The 20,751-nt window shown below is 46.3% G+C and overlaps 1 protein-coding gene across 3 annotated transcripts; it reads left to right on the top strand.

Moving 5' to 3' along the window:
- Window positions 1–257: 257 nt before the first annotated feature.
- On the top strand, window positions 258–20,395 carry Med17 (mediator complex subunit 17). 3 transcript variants are annotated; one of them, XM_076575693.1, is made up of 12 exons: window positions 258–458; window positions 4,015–4,181; window positions 5,675–5,894; window positions 7,060–7,196; window positions 7,277–7,361; window positions 9,482–9,634; window positions 10,622–10,752; window positions 11,616–11,800; window positions 15,135–15,272; window positions 16,911–17,028; window positions 18,504–18,663; window positions 19,872–20,395. In XM_076575693.1, the coding sequence occupies exons 2-12, from the start codon at window positions 4,089–4,091 to the stop codon at window positions 20,081–20,083; spliced, it is 1,632 nt and encodes a 543-aa protein (XP_076431808.1). In that variant the 5' UTR covers window positions 258–458; window positions 4,015–4,088; the 3' UTR covers window positions 20,084–20,395. The 3 variants fall into 3 exon arrangements, with proteins under 3 accessions (XP_076431808.1, XP_006990591.1, XP_076431807.1); XM_006990529.4 differs by lacking the exon at window positions 258–458 and adding an exon at window positions 1,156–1,591; XM_076575692.1 differs by lacking the exons at window positions 258–458; window positions 7,060–7,196; window positions 7,277–7,361 and adding an exon at window positions 1,209–1,591.
- Window positions 20,396–20,751: the final 356 nt, after the last annotated feature.

Here is a 20,751-nt window from a genome sequence, read left to right as displayed (position 1 = left end):
TGAGGGTTTTTATAGTGGCTAGGCAAGGGGGTTGGGGGACTCCAAGACTCCCTAGTTACAGACCTGGGATTGGCTCAAGGCCTGGTTAGGGGTATCTGGACTGAGCTGACTGGCTCTCTTGGTCTAGGGAATTGTAACATTTTAGTCTCAGCGGAGGAACACCTAGAGCTGCTTGTCTGCTTCTGACTGGCCCTTCCCTGGAGGGGTGGGGGTGGGGGGGAGGTGTTCCAGTTCTCTCTGTAACTAGGGCAAAGGTCAGGGGCAGTTGAGAGTGTGTGGGGAGGGGGCGGGGGAGGCCTTCTGTTCAGGCCTCTTTGCTGTGGCTGTACTTCTGCTGAGGCCTGGGGCTCCCACGTGTGTGTCCGAGTGTATGCCACATGTGTGAGGTGGCTGCAGAGACCGCACAACGACCCTCCATTTTGTCATTAATCACCTACCACAGTGGTCCCTCCACCAGGGTAAGCGCGCCCTCTCTGGCCAAGTGAAAATGATTAATTCAGGTTTGTGACTGCACAAAGTCCTGACCCAGGCTGCGAGAACAGGGCCAAGACAATCAGTTGCTATCTTTTGTGTAGGTGTCCTCGGGGTGTTAAGACAGATGGTGCAGCCTGGAGGGTAAATCTTGCTAACTTTGACTCAGCCCTTTCTGGAGGCAGCTCCATCAACAAGAGAGATGCTCACTGAGAGTTAAATTCCCATCTACAGTGTTTTTGTGACTGCTTACATAAAGCACTTACTTGTAATGGTGCATACATCTTCACCGTCAACCTCACTGAACGTAAAATCACCTAGAGGAAACACCGCTGGGTGTGTCTGTAAGGATGTTCCCTGAGAAGTTTAACTGGGAAGTGAAAACCTACCCGGAAGATGGGTGGACGCATCTCATGGACTGGTGTCCTAGACTGAATGGGGGTGGGGTGGGGGGAGCTGCTTGTATAAAAAAACAAACTAATCAAATGATTAACCCGCTAACAAGGGAGCCGCGCGTCTCAATAACCAGCTAACAAGTTAATCAAGTCAGTAGGAAAGAAGCTATTTCAAAAACCAAGCTGCCAGTTAACCAACTAACGGAGATACTTCCAGACCAGCCCACCCTACCGCGGCGGCTCCATCTCCGTCGACCGGAAGCTTCCGGCTCCCTTGTGCAGCACACCGGAAGTGTCCGAGCAGCTGGACCTCCACGCCTGCTCAAAGTGTTCCGCGCGACGCGGAGCATTGTGGGGTGGTGGTGAGCGGTTGGCTTCCGTCTGGGCGGCAGCCGCCGGCTTTCGGGGAGTGTGGCGTGCAGGCTCCGCGTCCCTCCTTGTTACTGCGTCTCCGCCGTGCTGCCGGCAGGCCACTGCCAGCATGTCGGGCGTGCGAGCCGTGCGCATCAGCATCGAGTCGGCCTGCGAGAAGCAAGTGCAGGAGGTGGGCCTCGATGGCACCGAGACGTACCTGCAGCCGCTGTCCATGTCCCAGAACCTGGCGCGCCTGGCGCAGCGCATCGACTTCAGCCAGGGCTCGGGCTCCGAGGAGGACGAGGCGGCGGGGCCCGACGGCGACGCGCAGGACTGGGCGGGCGCCGGGGCCGAGCAGGACGACGAGGAGGGTGAGGTGTTCTCTGCCCCGAGGGTCTTCCCGAGGGGTAAAGTGCGTCTTGTGGTGAAGAGCTAGGCGGCCTTGAGCCTGTCACGGTGCTTCTCTGCATGTAGGTGATGAGTAGCAGCCGTCACTGTAGAGATGTGTTAAGGCAATGCGAAGGCCGACCTAGTCTGGACTCAGGTCGTGTACAGCGTAGCAGGCCAGGAGAAGCATTCGGCTTTTTTTTTTTTTTTTGGACAAATTTAGATATTCATTATTATTATTATTATTATTATTATTATTATTATTGAATATAGATTATTCTTTCATACAATACATCTCAAAGATAATTTCCCCTCCCTCCAGTTCCGCCAACCCTCAACCTCCCCTTTTGCCCAGGTCCACTCCCCCTCCATCTACGTGCAGAAAAGAGCAAGTCTCCAAGAGAAAACACCCAAACACAACAAAAGAAGATAAAATAAAACAAGGCAAAAGCCCTCATATTAAGGCTGAACAAGTATGCCCTTGTGATAAGATACGGTGTCTTTAGTATATGCCCAGGGGTGGTAGAGCTGGGTCTTCAGGTTGATCAGTTCCCAGTTTTCTGAGAAACTGCTATATTGATTGTTAGAACAGCTGAAAGCTTTGCGGGAATTTTGGTGGAGACAGGTGATTCTTTTTTTTTTTTTTTTTTTTTGGTTTTTCGAGACAGGGTTTCTCTGTGTAGCTTTGCGCCTTTTCCTAACTCACTTGGTAGCCCAGGCTGGCCTCGAATTCCCAGAGATCCGCCTGGCTCTGCCTCCCGAGTGCTGTCGGTGGTGAGACAGGTGATTCTTAAAGATGACCTCAGAAGCTTTGAAGTGAATGAATTACATGAAACAAAACTCAAAGAGGAATTTGGAGAAGCAACCAGACTGGGTTTTAGATTCTCCTCATTATCAGAAGATTTTTTTTTTTTTTTGAAACCACAGTTCGTGATTTAGTGATGCGACAGGATCGGTAGAAGTGGAGATGTTCGTGTAGAGTGTGGTAATACAGGCATTCCTAGCCCTCACCAGGAAGAGGCAGATTTCTAAATGGTCACAACAGTCTGAGCTAATAGTGAAACACCGTCTCAATAAGTAAATAAAAAATTAAATGTAATTTTTCATAAAGTTGGTAGAAAATTAAAACATTGTTATTGGCTTGTGTTTTGAAAGGTAGATCAGCTCAGCAGTTGATCCATTTGATCCATTAAATCCCCCACTTACAGAAAGAACTATATAGCACAAGTATATATTGAATTACAGTACTGACATCATTAGAAGAGCTTGACCTGTCTATTAAGTAGGAGTGCTTAAATGTGACACGCCTCCAGGTTTCCAAATGTTCTGTGGCAGCGGTTCTCAGGGTTGTGACCTCCTTGGTCATTTACCAGATACATACATTATGACTCGTAACAGTAGTGAAATTACAGTTATCAAGTAGTACCAAAAGTAATTTTATGGTTGGGGGTCACCACAACATGAGGAACTGTATTAAAGGGTCGCAGTGTTAGGGAGGTTGAGATCTGCTGTCCTAGGGTGTGTGAAAGAATGAATGGGTCCTATGTACTGGTGTGAGGGGTCTCTAGGACACAGCGAATGAAGGAAAGGGCAAGTAGCAGGAGAATAGGAACGTATGTGTGTAAATTAGCGGAAAAACCTTTGGAAGGTTTTATCTCCACTGTTAATAATGGGTATGTCTCAGAAGGGAGGATGCTCAGACCTGGGAATAAAGGAAAACTCACTTTCACTCCCTGATGCTTTTAGCTTGAATTCTGTGGAGTGAGCGTGTATTAAACATTGATTAAAAGGAAAATATGCTCTTGCAGCCAATAGCAATGCTGGTGTTGAAGGCCATTTGAGGCTTTGCCTGTTTTTTTACAGTTTAGAAACCCACTACAGTGATTCAAGTTCTAATGCTGGAAGGGAGCAGGTTGTTTACAGTTCAGAGCTTGTATGGCATGAATGAAGCCCTAGCTTCAAAAAGATATTTGAGTGTCTACCGAAAACATAATGACAGATTTGGCCTGTGGAAATTAGATTGCATTTGTTTTGCCATAGAAGGAATGCTGTGTTAAATGTTAAACAGCTCAAGATAGGGTGGTGAGGAGGAGATAAAAGGGATGGTTTGGAAGAAAACCTGGTTCTCCTTTTCATAAATTAAAAAATTATAATAATTTATTTAAATTCATTTATGTGCATTGGTGAGAAGGTGTCAGGTCCCCTGGAACTGGAGGTACAGACAGCTGTGAGCTACTATGTGGGTGCTGGGAATTGAACCCAGGTGCTCTGGAAGAGCAGCCAGTGCTCTTAATTGCTGAGCGTCTCTCCAGCTCCCTTTTCATACTGTTAAAACCTCTAATTAAACTGCCTTCTTTTATTCAATATAACTAGTAAAATGTTTCTGTTTTTCCTTTCTGTTTTTCAGGGCTGGTAAAATTCCAACCTTCTCTGTGGCCTTGGGACTCAGTGAGGAACAATTTGCGAAGTGCCCTCACGGAGATGTGTGTACTCTACGATGTTCTCAGTATTGTCAGGGACAAAAAGTTCATGACTCTGGACCCCGTCTCTCAGGATGCGCTTCCTCCCAAACAGGTACATGTGGCCTTAACCAAACAGCTTCTCTTAAGTCCTGGGACCAACATTTGGTTGTATGCATTTTATTTTCTTGAAAAATGAAATCCACGAGCTGGCTTAATGATTAAGAGCACATATTGTTGCAGATGACCAGAGTTCAGTCTTAGCGACCATATCAGACAGCTCACAACTGCCTGCAGCTCCAGCTCCAGGAGATCAGACACTCCTGTGACCTCTTCATATGCACAGACACACATGCTCACATAATAGAGTAACATTATTACTAAGAAAGAGAAAAATTAAGTCCCCATGAAGATGTAAGGACTGAGTGCTTCACAGATGAGGAGCATCTTTGAGTCAGGCTCCTTTAAGTAGGAACAGAGTGATATGGTCTCTCTCCCATCCGAGTATTAGCCAGCCTCACCCAGCTTAGCTAGCTTCTAAAGTCAGCTGAGGTTGGGGGTATTCAGAGCAGTCTGGTCATAGAAGACTGTGGCCTTTCTATAAAACTTACCTGTGTCTTTTTGCTTTGTTTTTTGATACATTTCTACAGTCAGAAAACTTGCACTTATTAGACTTACCACTTGGTTGTTGTGGTATCCACAATCTGAGGTCAGTTTTCAACATCTTCAGTCAGTGAGTGTAGTGCTGTATGACTGAAGCCAGTCACAATTTCAGAAGTACTTTAGTAGGTTTAAAGTGTGTTCCCAGGAGGTACCTACCCCGTCATAGTCGTTTATTGTAAGCTGGGCATTGATGTGTGCCGTGTAGGTGGTGGTTTCTATGCCTAGGTTGTATCTAAGCAGGGATTTGGGATTTACTGTGAAGTGTGAGGGCCACAGAAAGATATGAACGGGGTAGGGCTGGGATGGTGAATAAGGACAGGGCCCTGCTTAGCTCTGCCCTGGGTGGTGCATTGCTGAGTTTAGTTTCTAGGCCACTGTGGCAGTTTTGACTTAAGGTCTTTTTGTAACTTGGCCAAGAAACAGGTTAGTTCTGTTTTAAAGAAGGTTTGCATGGGAAAGTGTTTTCAGAGTCTTGGTGTATGTCACTTTACCACCCACCTGTCTTCCTCTACAGTTATTCATTTGTGTATGTACTTGTGTGTGCGCGCGTGTGTGGAAGGGTGGAGAGGACAGAGGTTACTTTGGGTGTCTGCCTCAGTTGCTCTCTGAATTACTCTATCTTTGAGTCAGCTTCTCTTTCCGAATGTAAAATTCACCAGTTGGCTAGACTGGCTAGACTGACAATTCCAAGCCTCCGGAATTGTCCTTCCTCCCTGGGACGGGGGTCACAGGTGCGTGTGGCTGCCCCGGGCTCTGTGTGGGTGCTGGGGCTGGAACTCAGCAGGCCCTCGTGCTGGCACGGCAAGCCCGTTGCTGGCTGTCACCCTCTTCCTCCCTGTTTTCATTACGGACTTCCTGCTTGAGAAGAGATGCAGTTTTAAAGTTATCTAAAATAATTTGGAACTCCAGTTTTGGATAGGGAAGATGCTGACTTCTTTTTGGTAGAGTCCTCAGACACTGCAGCTGATCTCTAAGAAGAAGTCCCTTGCCGGAGCAGCTCAGATCCTGCTGAAGGGGGCAGAAAGACTGACCAAGTCCGTGACTGAGAACCAGGAGAACAAGCTCCAGCGAGACTTCAACTCTGAACTCTTGAGGCTACGGCAGCACTGGAAACTGAGGAAGGTTGGAGATAAGATCCTGGGCGACCTGAGCTACAGAAGTGCGGGTACAGATTCTGACCCTAGAAACTGCTTTGTGTGAGCAAAGGGGGTAAACTATGATGTCTTCCAGCCTCCTGTCGTGATCATTTCTCAGCTCCCTGTTGTACAGTGGAATTTAATTTCTTTACCTCTAAGCCAAAACATTCTTGGCAGGGCCTGGTGTCAAACACCTGGAGTCCTAACACTTGAAGGCTGAGTGGGAGGGTCAACAGTTCAAGGCAAGCTTTGCCTACGTGAGACCCTATCTTTAAAACCCCACACAGACCAGTCTTACTGTAGTCCTATAATAAACAACCTACCATCAGTTTGAAAACCTTTTAGATACATTCAAGGATGGGCTGTTTAAGGTTCAGAGCTCAGTGGGAGATGACCAGGCATTCCTGCTGGGATGCTTGAGAACAGTAGTAGAAGTGTACCAGAGTCCTTGTGCCAGAGTCAGGCTCCTACACTGATGTGAATTCTACTGCAAGATGAATCGGGGCTTTCTGCTTTTAGACTTGTAAGTTCTTTCTCCCAAAACAATTATGGGCAAATATTTAATTTTTCTTTGTGGTGGTCCTTTGAGATTATAGAAGAATTTAGTTGCATTCTTTAACTGCAAGAAGATCCTGACTGTCTTCCCTTGTTAGACAGGCATTGGACCTAACCATCCACTCATAATGTAGCAGTTACTTAGACTTCTGACCTGCACAGAGGTGCTTCACATAAAAGTAGAGGAACTGGCTGGAAATAGTACTGTAAGCACTGTTGGTCTGTCCTTCTGATGCTGAACTCAGGTCTAAGGAATGTACTCGTAGAGGCATGTTCATTTTATCAACGCTCCATTAGTTACAGTGTGTGGCTTGTGGAGGTCACCACCATGCTTGCGTAGTATTATTTTGTTGCTGTCTTTTGGTTTTATTTTGACATCCGATCTCATTGTATAGCTCTGGCTGGCCTAGAATTCACTGTGTAGCCCAGGCTGGCCTCACACTGTGTAGATTACCTGCCTCTACCTCTCGTCCACTTCCTCTTTTGGTTTGGCTCAGCAGTGTCTCCTCTCTCTGCACATACACATTTCCAGTGGAAAGAATTCATGCTTTAGTGATGTGGGTGTGATGTGCTATACTTGACAGTTTGTGTTCAGTTAATGTGCTGTATTAATTGTTTTCATCTTTAATACCCAATTAGGTTCTCTCTTTCCCCATCATGGCACCTTTGAAGTGATTAAGAATACAGACATTGATTTGGATAAAAAGATACCAGAAGATTACTGTCCTCTGGATGTCCAGATTCCTAGTGATTTAGAGGGGTCTGCATACATCAAGGTACTGATTAGAATCTTTACCAAGCCATTTCTTGCCAATTACCCAGAAGCAACTTTGCTAACATTTTTCATGTTGTCTAGGTTTCTATTCAGAAACAGGCTCCAGACATTGGTGATCTTGGCACAGTCAACCTTTTTAAGAGACCATTGCCCAAATCCAAGCCAGGTATGTCATGGCGTCCGACCTCCACTCTATACTCTTATAGTCAGTAAGCCAAACAGAGAGAGAGGAAAAGAGACCTGCGCTGTGAAAACAGTAGGAAGTCCATCTTTAAAAGCAGAGTTGGTGGTTATTGAAGACGGTTTAAGCATTGAGGGTTGAGAGAAGGAGGGGCGCTCAGAAAGGCACCCAGAGCATGGGCATGGGTTTCTCAAAGAACTGTCATCTGTTCTGGCTTTTCGAGGTAATCTTTGACTTTAAACTCATAATCCTCTGCCTCAGCCTCTTGTGTCCTGGAATTGCAGGAGGTAAGAGCCATGATTGCTTCTGGAAGTGAACTTCTTATAAGTTATGAGTAAATCGCTAGTGAAGAGCTGTGTGTTTTTGTAGATTGTAAAAGAAGTAAGATTTCAACCCACCCAGGGCTCAGGGAATAACATGAAAGTAGAGACAGAAAGAACGTAGGAGCCAGAGGTGGGGAGGAGGGCTGTGAAGCAGTGTGTTCTGGGTATGACACACCCGTTCCACAGGTGCTCTCCGTGGCTGTGGTAACCTGCTGCGGATTAGTACAAGACCAGGCCCTCACCATTTTACTGTGGATGGCCAAGGGGCTCGGGAGGCCCCGACCCTTACCGAGGGACTCTAGGCAGCTGATGTTTCTAGGCAAGGGGCAGCCTTTTCCTCTGTGGTGTGGTTTAGGGTCTCTGCAGTCTTCACAGCCAGCAGCAAAATGATCCAGGTGAGGTAAATATGAAACCTGGTTCATATTGACTTAGTCAGCATCACTGGCACATCTTAGCCATTACCAGTTCATCTTGACTTAGCCATCACTGACTTATCTAAGTCAGTCATCACTGTGCATCTTAGTCATCACTGTGCATCTTAGTCAGCCATCACTGTGCATCTTAGTCATCACTGTGCATCTTAGTCAGCCATCACTGTTCATCTTAGTCATCACTGTGCATCTTAGTCATCACTGTGCATCTTAGTCATCACTGTGCATCTTAGTCATCACTGTTCATCTTAGTCATCATTGTGCATCTTAGTCATCACTGTGCATCTTAATCATCACTGTGCATCTTAGTCAGCTGTCACTGGTTCAGACTTCTAGAGTCTGACACCAGGTCATTTATTTTAGCCATATTTAAGCACAGCACAATTTTGGAAAAAAAGTTTTGATAACAATTAACTCAGTCCTGTGTATACAACAAAGCTTAGGTCATGTTTACATTGAAACTCTTTACAAAGTACATCTGGCTTCTTCCCTAAAAATGTTCTGTTGACTCAGAGACAGTGCTCAAGATCAAGGTCTAGGGAGAATGACTGAAGTGAACGTAACGTCCGTGTGAGTTCAGGATTTGGCCTGGTCCTATGATAACATAGAAGTCACTTAGGCTGTTGTAAAGTACATGTGACATTGTCACGATCCTTAATGGGATTAAGGGACTTAGAAGCATTGCTCAGGATATAAAGGGAAAGGTCTGCGACAAATAAAACATAAATTCTGGGGAATGTGTGTGAAGCTTGTCTCTATAGACAGCGAAGGATCACAGGTTTTAAAGTGCATCCTTATCCAGTATCCTGGGAGGAAGACATGGTAAACATATCCTCCCTTTGAAGAGATAAGCCTGGGTGTTTACTTTTTCTGGGTTCTCCAGTGCTTATCTGTGTATACAAGAACCTCTAGCCTCTACATTGTAGCCACTGATTAGTTGCCTACATTCCTGTAGATAATCTCATGCACAATAATCTCAATCTCGTTCCTGTAAATAATCTAATCTCATGCTCACAAACTGTCTGTCTGTATTGTCTTTGTCTCTGTCTGTCTGTCTGTCTGTCTGTCTGTCTGTCTCTCTCTCTCTCTCTCTCTCTCGCACACGCACAAGGGGGGGTCTTTGGACGAAGAGGTAGAGTAGGAGAGGAAAGGGGTAAGGGAGACAGTGGTGAAAACGAACAGAAGTTTGTTTGCATCTGTCAAATTGTCAGAAAAAGTTAAGTGAGATTTTATGTTGGAGAAAAGACTATACCAGTATTCCGAACCTTGATTATGAAGTCATGTTATTATTTGTGCACTGTGTACATAATCTGGCTGGACACTGGGATTATACATGCCTTCTGTCTTCCAGGTTCCCCACATTGGCAGACGAAATTAGAAGCAGCACAAAACGTCCTCCTTTGTAAAGAAATTTTTGCACAGCTTTCTCGGGAAGCCGTTCAGATTAAGTCTCAGATCCCTCACATTGTGGTGAAAAACCAGATCATCTCTCAGCCCTTCCCAAGTAAGAGCAGCCAGCCTGCTGAGGCCTGTAAACAGGACTTTATGGTGTGTGTGTGTGTGTGTGTGTGTGTGTGTGTGTGTGTGTGTGTGTGTGTGTGTGCGCGCGCGCGCTGTGAGAGAGCTGCAGGAACAGGCTGTGCTGTGTATCCAGTAATGCTGTGGGCCAGCAGTGCCGCCCATTCTGTTCTGTGTCCTGACGGGGGCATCTTGGCTTTCACAGATGGTGTTTAAAAATGTGTGGTGCTGTGGTAGTTGCTGTAGTTCAGTAGCTGCTGTCAGGTGGCATTTTATTTCAAGGATACTGCCTATTCTAAATGAGGTTCCAACTGAAAAATACTTTGCAAAACTACTTCTAATTTGTAGACATGAGATTTTTGTTCAGAAGCAAACGGGCTTAACTTAGAAATCAGTTGTCATAGCTGTGCTCGTGGTTTAGGCAGTGGTTCTCAACCTGTGGGTCGTGACCCTCTGGGGCTACATATCAGGTATTTCTGTTACAACTCCTACCAGAATTACGGTTATAAAGTAACAACTCAATCATTTTATGGTTGGGGCTCAGCACAACACGAGGAACTGAATTAAAGGGTTAAAGCGTTAGGAAGTTGAGAACCACTTGTTTAGGGTTAGACATGAACAATTTTTTCCCTTTTACTTTTGGGAACAGGAGGAGAGCCTGTTAAAACCAGGTACTAACTGCATATTGAAACAGACCCAGACAAGCTTGTTTTTAAGATGGTGTGTTTGTGAAAACAAGAGTTGATTTCCCCCAGTCTTCAGCTCACTCAGGAGCAGCACCACATTATAGTCTGGAATGAGTGTCCAGCCTGTGGCAGTTTACCATGTTAAGTAAGGGTCAGTGGAGTAGAGGTGCTCACATGAAGCAGTTGGAGAGAGTCTTGAGTCAGGCGCATTGCCTGATTGTCCTTTGTGAAGTTGGTCTCGGTGTCCAGTGCTTGGCTCTGCATCTGTCCTGCCTCTCTCCACACAGGCTTGCAGTTGTCCATTTCCCTGTGCCACTCCTCAAATGACAAGAAGTCCCAGAAATGCGCCACCGAGAAGCCGGGTCCGGAGGACCACCTCTATGTTCTGGAGCACAACCTGCACCTGCTGATCAGAGAGGTAACAGTGTGAGCACGGCTGAGCAGTGCACAGCCTCCGCCGCTGCCGGCAACCTGCTGCAGTGTGGAAAGGCCTGCTGCTGTGTGCCAAGGGATTCAGAGACACAGTGCATGGGCCTTGCTCGCAGGATAGCTTGTAGCACTAGGGATGTACAGCACGTTCTGGAGTTACCATGGGAAGCATGTGCCACTGGACAGAGAAAGGGTGGCCGTGGTGGGGAGGCCTGAGCTGCACGGAAATGCCCTGTTTTGAGAATCTCTATAGATGAATATATTCCAGCCTCCCACCTCCCTACCCCCAACTCCCAAGGTGGCGTTCCGTTGGTCATAATGGTGACAAGCCTGTGTTTTTAAAAGGTTTTCAGACTGAGGGTTTCACTCAGGGTTGGGCATTTGCTTAGTATGGGTGATGCTCTCAGTTCAGTCTCAGTATTACATGTTTCCTGGGTTCTACCAGATAGTCTAGGACAGTTAATCTGATCATGATATGAGACTTAATGAAGAATGCTTTGTAATTTAAAACTTTCAAGACAAAAATGACAGCTCAAAGGAGCCCTCCTCTTTATAGACTTGAGTCATGCCCATGGCCACTCAGTGCATTTATCTCTGCATCAAGAAGATGATGACGATGATTTGGAGGCAGGGTCTCACTGTGTAGTCCTGGCTAACCTGTACCAACCATGTAGACCAGGCTGGCATCTGCCCCCTGAGTACTGAAATTAAAAGCATTGCTACTACGTCTGGCAAGATTACTTTTTAATTCATTACTTTCATTATTTCAAAAAGTTTGAGCCAAGCTTTGATTAAACATTTTTGTCACGCTTATTACATAGGTACTGGTTATTAAAGTGGCTTTTTTGTCAGTTTCACAAACAGACCTTGAGTTCCGTCGTGATGCCTCACCCAGCAAGTGCTCCTTTTGGCCACAAGAGAATGAGACTTTCAGGTCCTCAAGCTTTCGATAAAAATGAAATTAATTCAATACAGTCCACAGAAGGACTCCTAGAAAAAATCATCAAACAAGCCAAGCATATTTTTCTGAGGAACAGGTAAGAATGAAGAAATTACTGCTTTTCTCTGACATTGGTCCTTTTCCTGCTCTCTCTAATGTGTGCTCATTTTGAGTGTATGTAAATTTCCTTTTTCCTGCAGGGAGAAAGCGGCTGAGAGTAAGGTTATGGTGATGGACTGGGTCCTCCCGGCTAGCTGAATGCTTTGTTTGTTTGTTTGTTTGAGACAGGGTTTCTCTGTGTAGTTTTGGAGCCTTCCCTAGAACTCACTCTTTGTAGCCCAGGCTGGCCTTGAACTCACAGAGATCCGCCTGCCTCTGCCTCCTGAGTGCTGGGATTAAAGGTGTGCACCACCACCGCCTGGCTGAATGCTCTGATTTTAATACTACCCTGAACTGGTGCTAACAGTTGGCTGATAGCCAGGAAAACAACTTTTCTCCTGGCTTTGTGTTTTGTTTGGCAGCTCATCCTTGAGGCCTTATTCTCACATGTTGATTTAATTGTTACTGGGGGCAAATAGCATTAAAGCCATTTTCACTGATGAGCTGGTTGAGGCTTTGATAATTTAGTCAGTTTGCTCAAGGTTACCCAGCTAAAGATAACAGCCCAAGGTTGTGTAAGCCCAAACAGCCTTGTCTTTCTGAGAAGGGTTTCACTGTAGACCTGGCCTTGAACTGACAGGTCTGCAGCCTCTGCCTGTGTGTGGCACCAAAGGCGCGCGCTGCCACGCCGGCTTTGTTATCCGTCTTCCATGCTCAGTATTTGCAGGATAGCGGGCGTCATGAGAGGGAGGGCATCTTGTTGAGGCTGCCCTCTCCATCGTTACCGTAGCTGGTGGGGGAGGAGGGTCTGTTTCCACTTGATAATCTTGCCTTGGAAGGTCTGTGGCATTGTCAGTGAATAGGTGATATTGCTGATGGATGTCTTGATTTTCAGTGTCTTCTTCCCAGTTGTCATGGTGATGCTATCTAGGGGTGCAGGAACAGGTTTATTTTCTCTGTCAATCAAAATAGTAAATGGCAGGAGGGCTGGAGAGATGCCTCAGCTGTTAATAAGAGCACTAGCTGCTCTTCCAGAGGACCCACGTTCAATTCCCAGCACCCACATGGTAGCTCACAACTGTCTGTGTCTCCAGTTCCAGGGGATCCAGCATTTTCACACAGACATACATATAGGTAAAAATAAGTAAATAAATAAATCGTGGTTTTTTTGGGGTTTTTTTTGTTTGTTTTTTAAAGTAAGTTAAACATCAGGAAAGATTACCAGAATAAATCTTGAGGGGACCTAGCAGAGCCATCTAGTGGTATCTGGGAATCAGGGTCCCCTCTTAAGATTAAAACAGTTTATTAGAGTTTAAAAGGGACACCACACACACACACACACACACACACACACACACACACACACACGAAAGCCGTGAGTCTCCCAGCTGCCCAGAAGGAACCATGGAGTGCAGCCTGAGCTGAGGCAGTGGAAGGTGGGAGCTTTAGCAGAAGAGCAGAGAAGCCCAAGGCAGTTGTTAGGGAGCTAAAAACACGACCTGAGCTCTTGCCAGCACCCAAGGAAAAGAGAAGAAAAAGAAATAGTTCTGTCGTTCCGAGTCAGGCAGGAACAGGCTAGGCAGACCCAGCCAACCCTCACACTGTGTAGTGGCTCCTGCGACTGTACGGGGGGGAAGACCTTCTGGGAAAGAAAAGCACGCGTTATCTTAAGGTGCCTGCTTCACTTCCTAGGGGTGATCTATGAGCTAGGTCCCCGCCTCACCCCACCAGATTAACCTTTCTGGAGAGAGACAAGGGCTGGTCTTCCCCTGGAGGCAGATTCCATTCTTTACAATGGTTTATTAGGACGTTTGCGTATGGTCCCAGCCGGAATGAAAACATGGATCCTTCAGCTTCTAGTCAGCTAAATTAGGAAGAGGTTTTAGAGTGCTGTGATGCAGCAGAAGGAAGGTGGGGATGGGTTTAAGACCAGTCTAATCACTGACATGCCCTTAGTGTCCAAGGCCCTCCGTTTATTCCTGCTTCACTGTGGGTGTAAATAAAAGCCTGGGCTTGGGACAAACTGAGTAACTTGTGCAGATGTATCTTAGAAACATTAAAGTGCTGTGTCTAAGGTACTGCTTTCCTTTATGGATTTCAGTGATAGATGGTATTGATATGAATATGTTGTTAGTCTTACATTTTTCTCATTGACCATGAAGTAAATATTCCTTGAAATATGTACAAAATGTGTAGTGTGGAGGGTACTTGTATGCATGCTGCCACACCTGAGGATCATTAATGTGCTGGTGATGTTTTATATGTGTGTGCAGTGAATGAGTTGTGATTTTTGTTGGTGGTGGTGGTGGTTTTTTTGTTTTGTTTTGTTTTGTTTTGTTTTGTTTTGTTTTGTTTTTGAGACAGGATCTTAGTCTATGGAGCTCTTGCAGAACTTGCTTTGTAGACCAGGCTGGCCTTGGACTCACAGAGCTCCACCTACTTCTATCTCCTGAGTTCTGGCATTAAAAGTGTATACCACCATGCCCAGCCAGTCCCGTTACTTTTTTGTTTTGTTTTGCAGTGCTGGATCAGCCTGTGTGTGCTGGGCAAGTACTCTCCCACTAGCCTACACCATAGGCCCAGTAAGATAGCGGCTTATGTAGACCTTGGCTGGACTCGGGTGTGCTTTCCTCCTGCCTCCTCTTCATAGGCCTGTGCGCGCTCCTGCTCTCTCTATCTCTTAAAACAAAAACATTTAGAATCATTTAATCATTACTATTATACATTTTTCTTTCATTAAGTGTTTCTCAAAGATATTTTAGTAGCTGTTAACATAGCATTAGATACATATTCCATGATTTATTTCCCCAGTTAGTGGCTGGTGGGGGGGGGGTATGGATCAAGCTTGGCAGCTAGCACTTGGTAGGCAAGCCTCTGCCACTGAGCTGCATCCAGTATGTTTGGATTGTGCTCAAGGCTCTGGTTTGCCTTGATTATGATTTTAATAACAGGTCTGGGTGTGTCCCAAGTCACTTGTTGCCAGAGATCAGGCATACCTGTGAATGGTGCGTGACAGATTAGTACCTGGGAACCTAGGAAGTATCTTACTGTATGTGATAAGCTTTCATGAGCAGGACAGGATGAATGGAGTCGTAAAGGAACCAGCCCGTCAGGATAATGAGAGGTGGTGTGTGTGTGTTACGGTGCAAAACTGGGACCAACAGAGCAGTGTGTGTGCAGGGGCTCCCAGAATCAGCTCATGTCTCCAGAAGCTTCACCTTCTAGATGCTGATATGATCAAAAAGTAAGCAGAAATGAAAATGCTTAGGTTTTTGTAAAATTGATGCTCTCATGTATATGATGATTTTAATTTTTTAATTTTCCTTTTAAAGAACAGCTGCAACGATTGACAGCTTGGCAAGTCGTATTGAAGATCCCCAGATCCAGGCCCACTGGTCAAACATCAATGACGTTTATGAGTCTAGTGTCAAAGTTTTAATCACATCTCAAGGTTATGAACAAATATGCAAGTAAGTGTCACCAGCACATCACACAGGTCGCTGCTGAGGTCTGGCTGTGTCTTTCTCCAAGGGACTCTATAAAGCCTCAGGTTATTTGCTAGTTGTCATGGAGTTCCCATAAATTATATCACCTGTAAAGTATTTGCAAAAACAAGAGGTAAGAGGCTGGAGAGATGGCTCAGTGCTCTTCCAGGGGACCTGAGTTCTGTCCCTAGCACCCACATCAGGTGACTCACAACTGTCTGTACTTCTAGCTCCAGGGAATCTTAGATTCCCTTCTGACCTCCAGGGGTGCCTGCACATATGTTACCTACACATACAGATCTTTTTTAAAAACACATAAACTCTCGTGTTTGCAGCTTTGTGGTGGGCCATATTCATAGCTCTCCTTAGCCACATGCAGCCTGTGGGCTCCCAGTCAAACATGCCTAGGTTTTAAAGTGGAAAATGAGCCCTAGCATTGAGTAGAAAGCTACCTCACTTGCTGAGACGAGCCTGTGTCGGTTCTTGTCTAGAGGCTGTACACGTCTAGTGTGTCAGGCGTGAGTTTGGCCATCCGAGTCTGCACTCAGCATTGTCTGCTCAGGGCAGTCTGAGTTTGTAGTTCTCTCCCGACTTGGCGTTGCCCTTGGTTCTGGTGCATGAGTTGATAATTGTGCCTCTCAACCAGGTTGACCATTGTGTGTCTGTGAAGAGCAGCACAGTCCTTGTCCTGGCATTCTTAGGCAGATGCTTGATAAGGTGTATGGCTCAGAATGCTTGTTTGGTGCGTTCAAGGCCCTGGGTTCCATTCCCAACATTGCAACAAAAAGAAGTGTGTTTTCTGTTTGATCCCCAACTGGGTGTGGTGGTATACACCTGTAATCCCAGAGCTTGAGAGGTGGAGGCAGAAAGATTGCAGTGAGGTCAAGGCCAGCCTGGGCTTTACAAAACAAGATCCTGTCTTTAAAAACCGCAATAAAAAGGTACAGCTGCAACCCCCTATGTTGGTCTGAGAGACCTGATCCTGCCTCTCTAGGCTCTGCAAGTGCTTAGATGCTAACTTAAGACAGCTAGCTGGCCACTGTGAGCAAAGCACTCCCCTGTGAGGGAGGAGCAGCAGATCTGCATGCGGTACTAACTTTCAATAACAATAAACAAGCATGAGATGAAGTACAGAAAGTAAAAGTATGTGATGTGAAGGAACTGAGGGGAGTGTGTTTTTCATGTATTTCCTTATTTGGGCACTGTCGTGTATGCATGCCATGGTACATGCCTAGAGGTAAAGGACAATCTGTGGAAGTTGGTTCTCTCCTTCCATCATGTGGGTACCTGGGATTGAACTCAGGTCCTCAGGCTTGGCTGCAAGAACTCTTATTCACTTCTTAAGTCAGGGCCAGTCCCACATATCCTGCCATTTGGGGGATGAAGTGTGCTGCTGTGGGCATGTCCTATGATGACTCCAACTAGCCTGCTGTGGAGCTAGTGCTGGGTGCAGACTTCTAGGAAGTCTGCCTTGGATCTCATTCGGTGGAGGCTGAGAAACCACCCTCCTCTCGGTAACATAAAGGTTAGTTTAGGTTGTCAGAACTGCTGCCGTCTTTGTCCATGCTGTCAACATGATGTAAAGAGCCTTGCGATTGTACAGACTGGAGTGTGTGTCTGCAGGTCCATCCAGCTGCAGTTGAACATTGGTGTTGAGCAGGTGCGAGTTGTGCACAGAGACGGACGGGTGATCACGTTGTCTCATCAGGAGCAGGAGCTGCAGGATTTCCTTCTGTCTCAGGTATGCTGCACGCTGTTTGGGTTGGAGATTTTGTTGTTTTATTTCTTTGAGATAGGGTCTCACTGTGGCTCAGCCAGCCTGAAATGAGTTGTGCAGCCCAGTGGTCCCCAGCCTCTGCCTGCTGGTTGCTGGAATTGCTAGTGTGCAGCACATGCCCAGCCACACTTCAGGCCTCAAGTCCCTTGTCATTAACTGTTTAACGAACACATTGGACAAGCAGTACTGCCATGGTTACAGAAGGGGAAACCATTTTTTCCACCTTGTCACTTATTTCCACTGCACACTTCTGGTTCATCTTCTGTCCTGGTTTTATTTGCACTTCTTTGTGGTGCAGTGAAGGATGTGCAGTTCTGCAGCCAGCAGGGTCTCTGTGTTTCACGATTGTCGGGGGATAGGACCTCTCTGGGGTGGGGAAGTATTAGCCCAAGGAAAGCAGAGAGAACAAGACAGATGCCAACTACAGCAGCCATTATCCATAGTAACAAGTGCAGCGGTTGAGTCTTTGGCCCTGGAGAGGGCTGCTCCTGTGAAAGGGCAGTACAGAAAGTCCAGGCTTGTTCTGACACTGGAGTGTAAGGGCTTTGGTTTGCCTTCTTGCTTGGGATTACCTTGTACAGTGATGAACTGTGGCAGAAATGTAGGTTGTTGGTTTTAATGCTAATGTAAAATAATGATTATTTGCATAAAGTAAGAAAAAAATATGTTAAAGTTCCTCCAGGTGCAGTACTCTCATAGAGGATTTATCTCTGTGACGCCTGGTAATGAGGTGCATCTGTGAGGGCCATGGCTAACTTAGCCCTAGCTGGTTACACCCTAAGTGGGTTTGGCTAACTGGGGTGCACACAGATGTGTTGGAGTGTCTCAGAGAATGGCGTGTCTAGAGACCAAGGTCTGCAAGTGGACAGGGACCAGGGAAAGCGGGTAGTGGTGGTGCCGCTGCCTTCGCTGTTGGTGGTAGAGTGCATTCTACCCGGATGAGAGTGAAGAACAGGGAGGATGCTGTTTACCATGGGTCAGCTGATCATGTGAGCCTGAGGTCAGTAGTCTTCTGGCCTTGAGGGCTGTCGTGTAGAACAAGCCACTTGATGAGCAGCTTTTTGTTATGATGTCCAACTGACCTAGCCAGCCTCACAGGGACAGTGCCAGGAGGACAAGACCTGACCCACTCTGTTCCTTACCATTCTGCATTACCGGCTGCATTAAGTAACCCGCCCCCCCCCCCCCCCTTAGATGGCTGCTGTTACTAAAGCCAGAGAACATAGTAAGCTAATGGTGTCTGCACTCCAGCTGCCAGTGGACACAGAGAGACAGTACCAGGCAGCTGCAGTTTCTGCAGGGAAGGTGGGAATCTGCCCTCCTCTAGTAGTCACAGAAGTCCTCAACTTTGGGCCAGAGGTTGAGAACCCCAACAAACTTAGAATTACATCAGATCACCAAAGTGGGCCTATGATTCAGTCCCATCTTCTCATTCACAGATGTCACAGCACCAGGTGCATGCAGTTCAGCAGCTTGCCAAGGTTATGGGCTGGCAGGTCCTCAGCTTCAGCAATCACGTGGGACTCGGACCCATAGAGAGCATTGGCAATGCCTCTGCCATCACAGTGGCCTCCCCAAGTGGTGACTATGCTATTTCAGGTACTTCCCACTGCTCCAAATGGGAGGCAGCTCTGTAACATTATGCTTTAATGTTATCTCTGGGATGAGCTGACATGTTTACACTGCTGTTATCTGATGTTATTTGTTACTCCAGACAGGAGAGTGAGTGTGTGTGAGTGAGTGAGTGTGTGTGAGTGAGTGAGTGTGTGTGAGTGAGTGAGTGAGTGAGTGTGTGTGTGTGTGTTTGTGTGTGTGTGTGTGTGTGTGTGTGTGTGTAGGGGGAGGGACAGAGGGAGGAAAGAATGTGTGTGAGAACTTACTAAGCAAGCCTTCTGTTCTTATAACTAAGAATATTGGGAAGTTCAAGGGGCCATTTTTTAATTCTTACCTGCATCAGTTAAAACTTCATTAAAACCAAGCATTCTCCCTTTATTTACTTTTTTCTTTTTCTGGGAGACCAGGTCTTGTGTGCAGTTTAGGCTGGCTTCAAACTCTTTGTAGCTCAGGCTGGCATTGAATTTACTTTGTAGCCCAGGCCAGCCTTGGTCTTCCTGTCTCAGCCTTTGAGGGCTTGGATTGCAGGTCACCACACCTGGCACATCTTGTCTAATTTTTATAGAACAAATAATTCAAAGATATTTAAATCATCTTAGAGTGTGAGCAAAAATTTGGCATTGGATGTCAGACAAGGTGGTGTAGCAGGTAAAGACACTTGCCATGATGTGCCTTTGATGACCTCTTTGATCCCAAGAACCGCATGGTGGTCAGAGGTAACAATTGAAAGTTGTCTTCTGGGTCTACAGAACGAGATCCAGGGCAGGCACCAAAACTACACAGAGAAACCCTGTCTCGAAATCTCCCCCCCCCAAAAAAAAAGCTGTGTTCTGACTTTCACACATACATACACACATGCATTCATACATACACATGCATAAATTATTAATAAATATAGTATTTTGGAACTGAGACACACTGCCCTTGAACTTACTATGCAGCCAAAACTAGCCTTGAACTCCTGATCCTGCAGACTGCACCACTGGGTACCAGGCCTCAGAGTGTGCCAAACCAGATGCCAGGGTTAGGGGTGTGCACCACCAGGTGTGTGTGTGTGGGGTGCCCCGCCACGGCCAGCTCCTGAAACACTTGTTAAGGAGATTGGGTAGGTTTCTGTGCTCCCAGATTGAAGTTTGTTTTTCCATCACTTCCTGAGTTGCAGTATGTGTACTGATGTTTGGTTTCCTCAATAGTTCGTAACGGACCTGAGAGTGGCAGCAAGATTATGGTCCAGTTTCCCCGGAACCAGTGCAAAGACCTTCCGAAAAGTGATGTTTTACAGGACAGCAAGTGGAGTCATCTCCGTGGACCATTCAAGGAGGTTCAGTGGAACAAGATGGAGGGCCGTAATTTTGTTTATAAAATGGAGCTGCTCATGTCTGCACTGAGCCCCTGTCTGTTGTGATTTTCTCCAGAACAAGTTCCAAAAACATTGACTTGGATGTCTGCAGATCAGTTACAAGCACAAAGGAGAGATGTCTTCCATATAAGTACTGGCACTCCAGTCCTTCACAGGAGCACTGTGTAAAAGTTAGCAGCTGGCACCCTCACTTTATAAGTGACGAGTGCTTGGGAAGGGGAAAGTTTATGTACAGTTGTAGTATACAGTATGGGGAGATGTAAAATAATACATTTTTTATACGGCTAAACTGAAAACATTACTAACTTAAGGGCTTGAATTTGCTTTTTAAAATAAAAATCCTATCTTTGATGTTAACTTGGTGTTTAAAATCTCCAAGTACTTTGTGAATGTAAGCTGTATCAAATCAGCCACGCCTGTCTCTTTAAAAACCACCTAAGAAGCACATCATTGACACAGTCACTGAGCACAGCCGGCCCTTCCCCTGAAGTTCACCAAGATCACCCACAGGCAGCAGTCCTCCCCAGCACTGGGGTTCTTGGGGGTCTGGGAAGTGACGCCCCTCTCCTCACCTGGGCCAATAGGAGCAGGTTAAGAAGTTCCTCAGCAGGGAGCGCAGAAGGAGATGGGTGCGGTCTAGCACTTGTTTTCCCACTTACGTGGCTTTTCCACTCCAGACATGCCCACCCTGCTCTCCATGCTTCCTGGTTCCT

Source organism: Peromyscus maniculatus, chromosome 7 (genome assembly GCF_049852395.1).
Source record: "Peromyscus maniculatus bairdii isolate BWxNUB_F1_BW_parent chromosome 7, HU_Pman_BW_mat_3.1, whole genome shotgun sequence".
NCBI lineage: Eukaryota > Metazoa > Chordata > Mammalia > Rodentia > Cricetidae > Peromyscus > Peromyscus maniculatus.
Note: the sequence above shows the minus strand (reverse complement) of the source record. Positions and strands in the feature narration are given on the sequence as shown.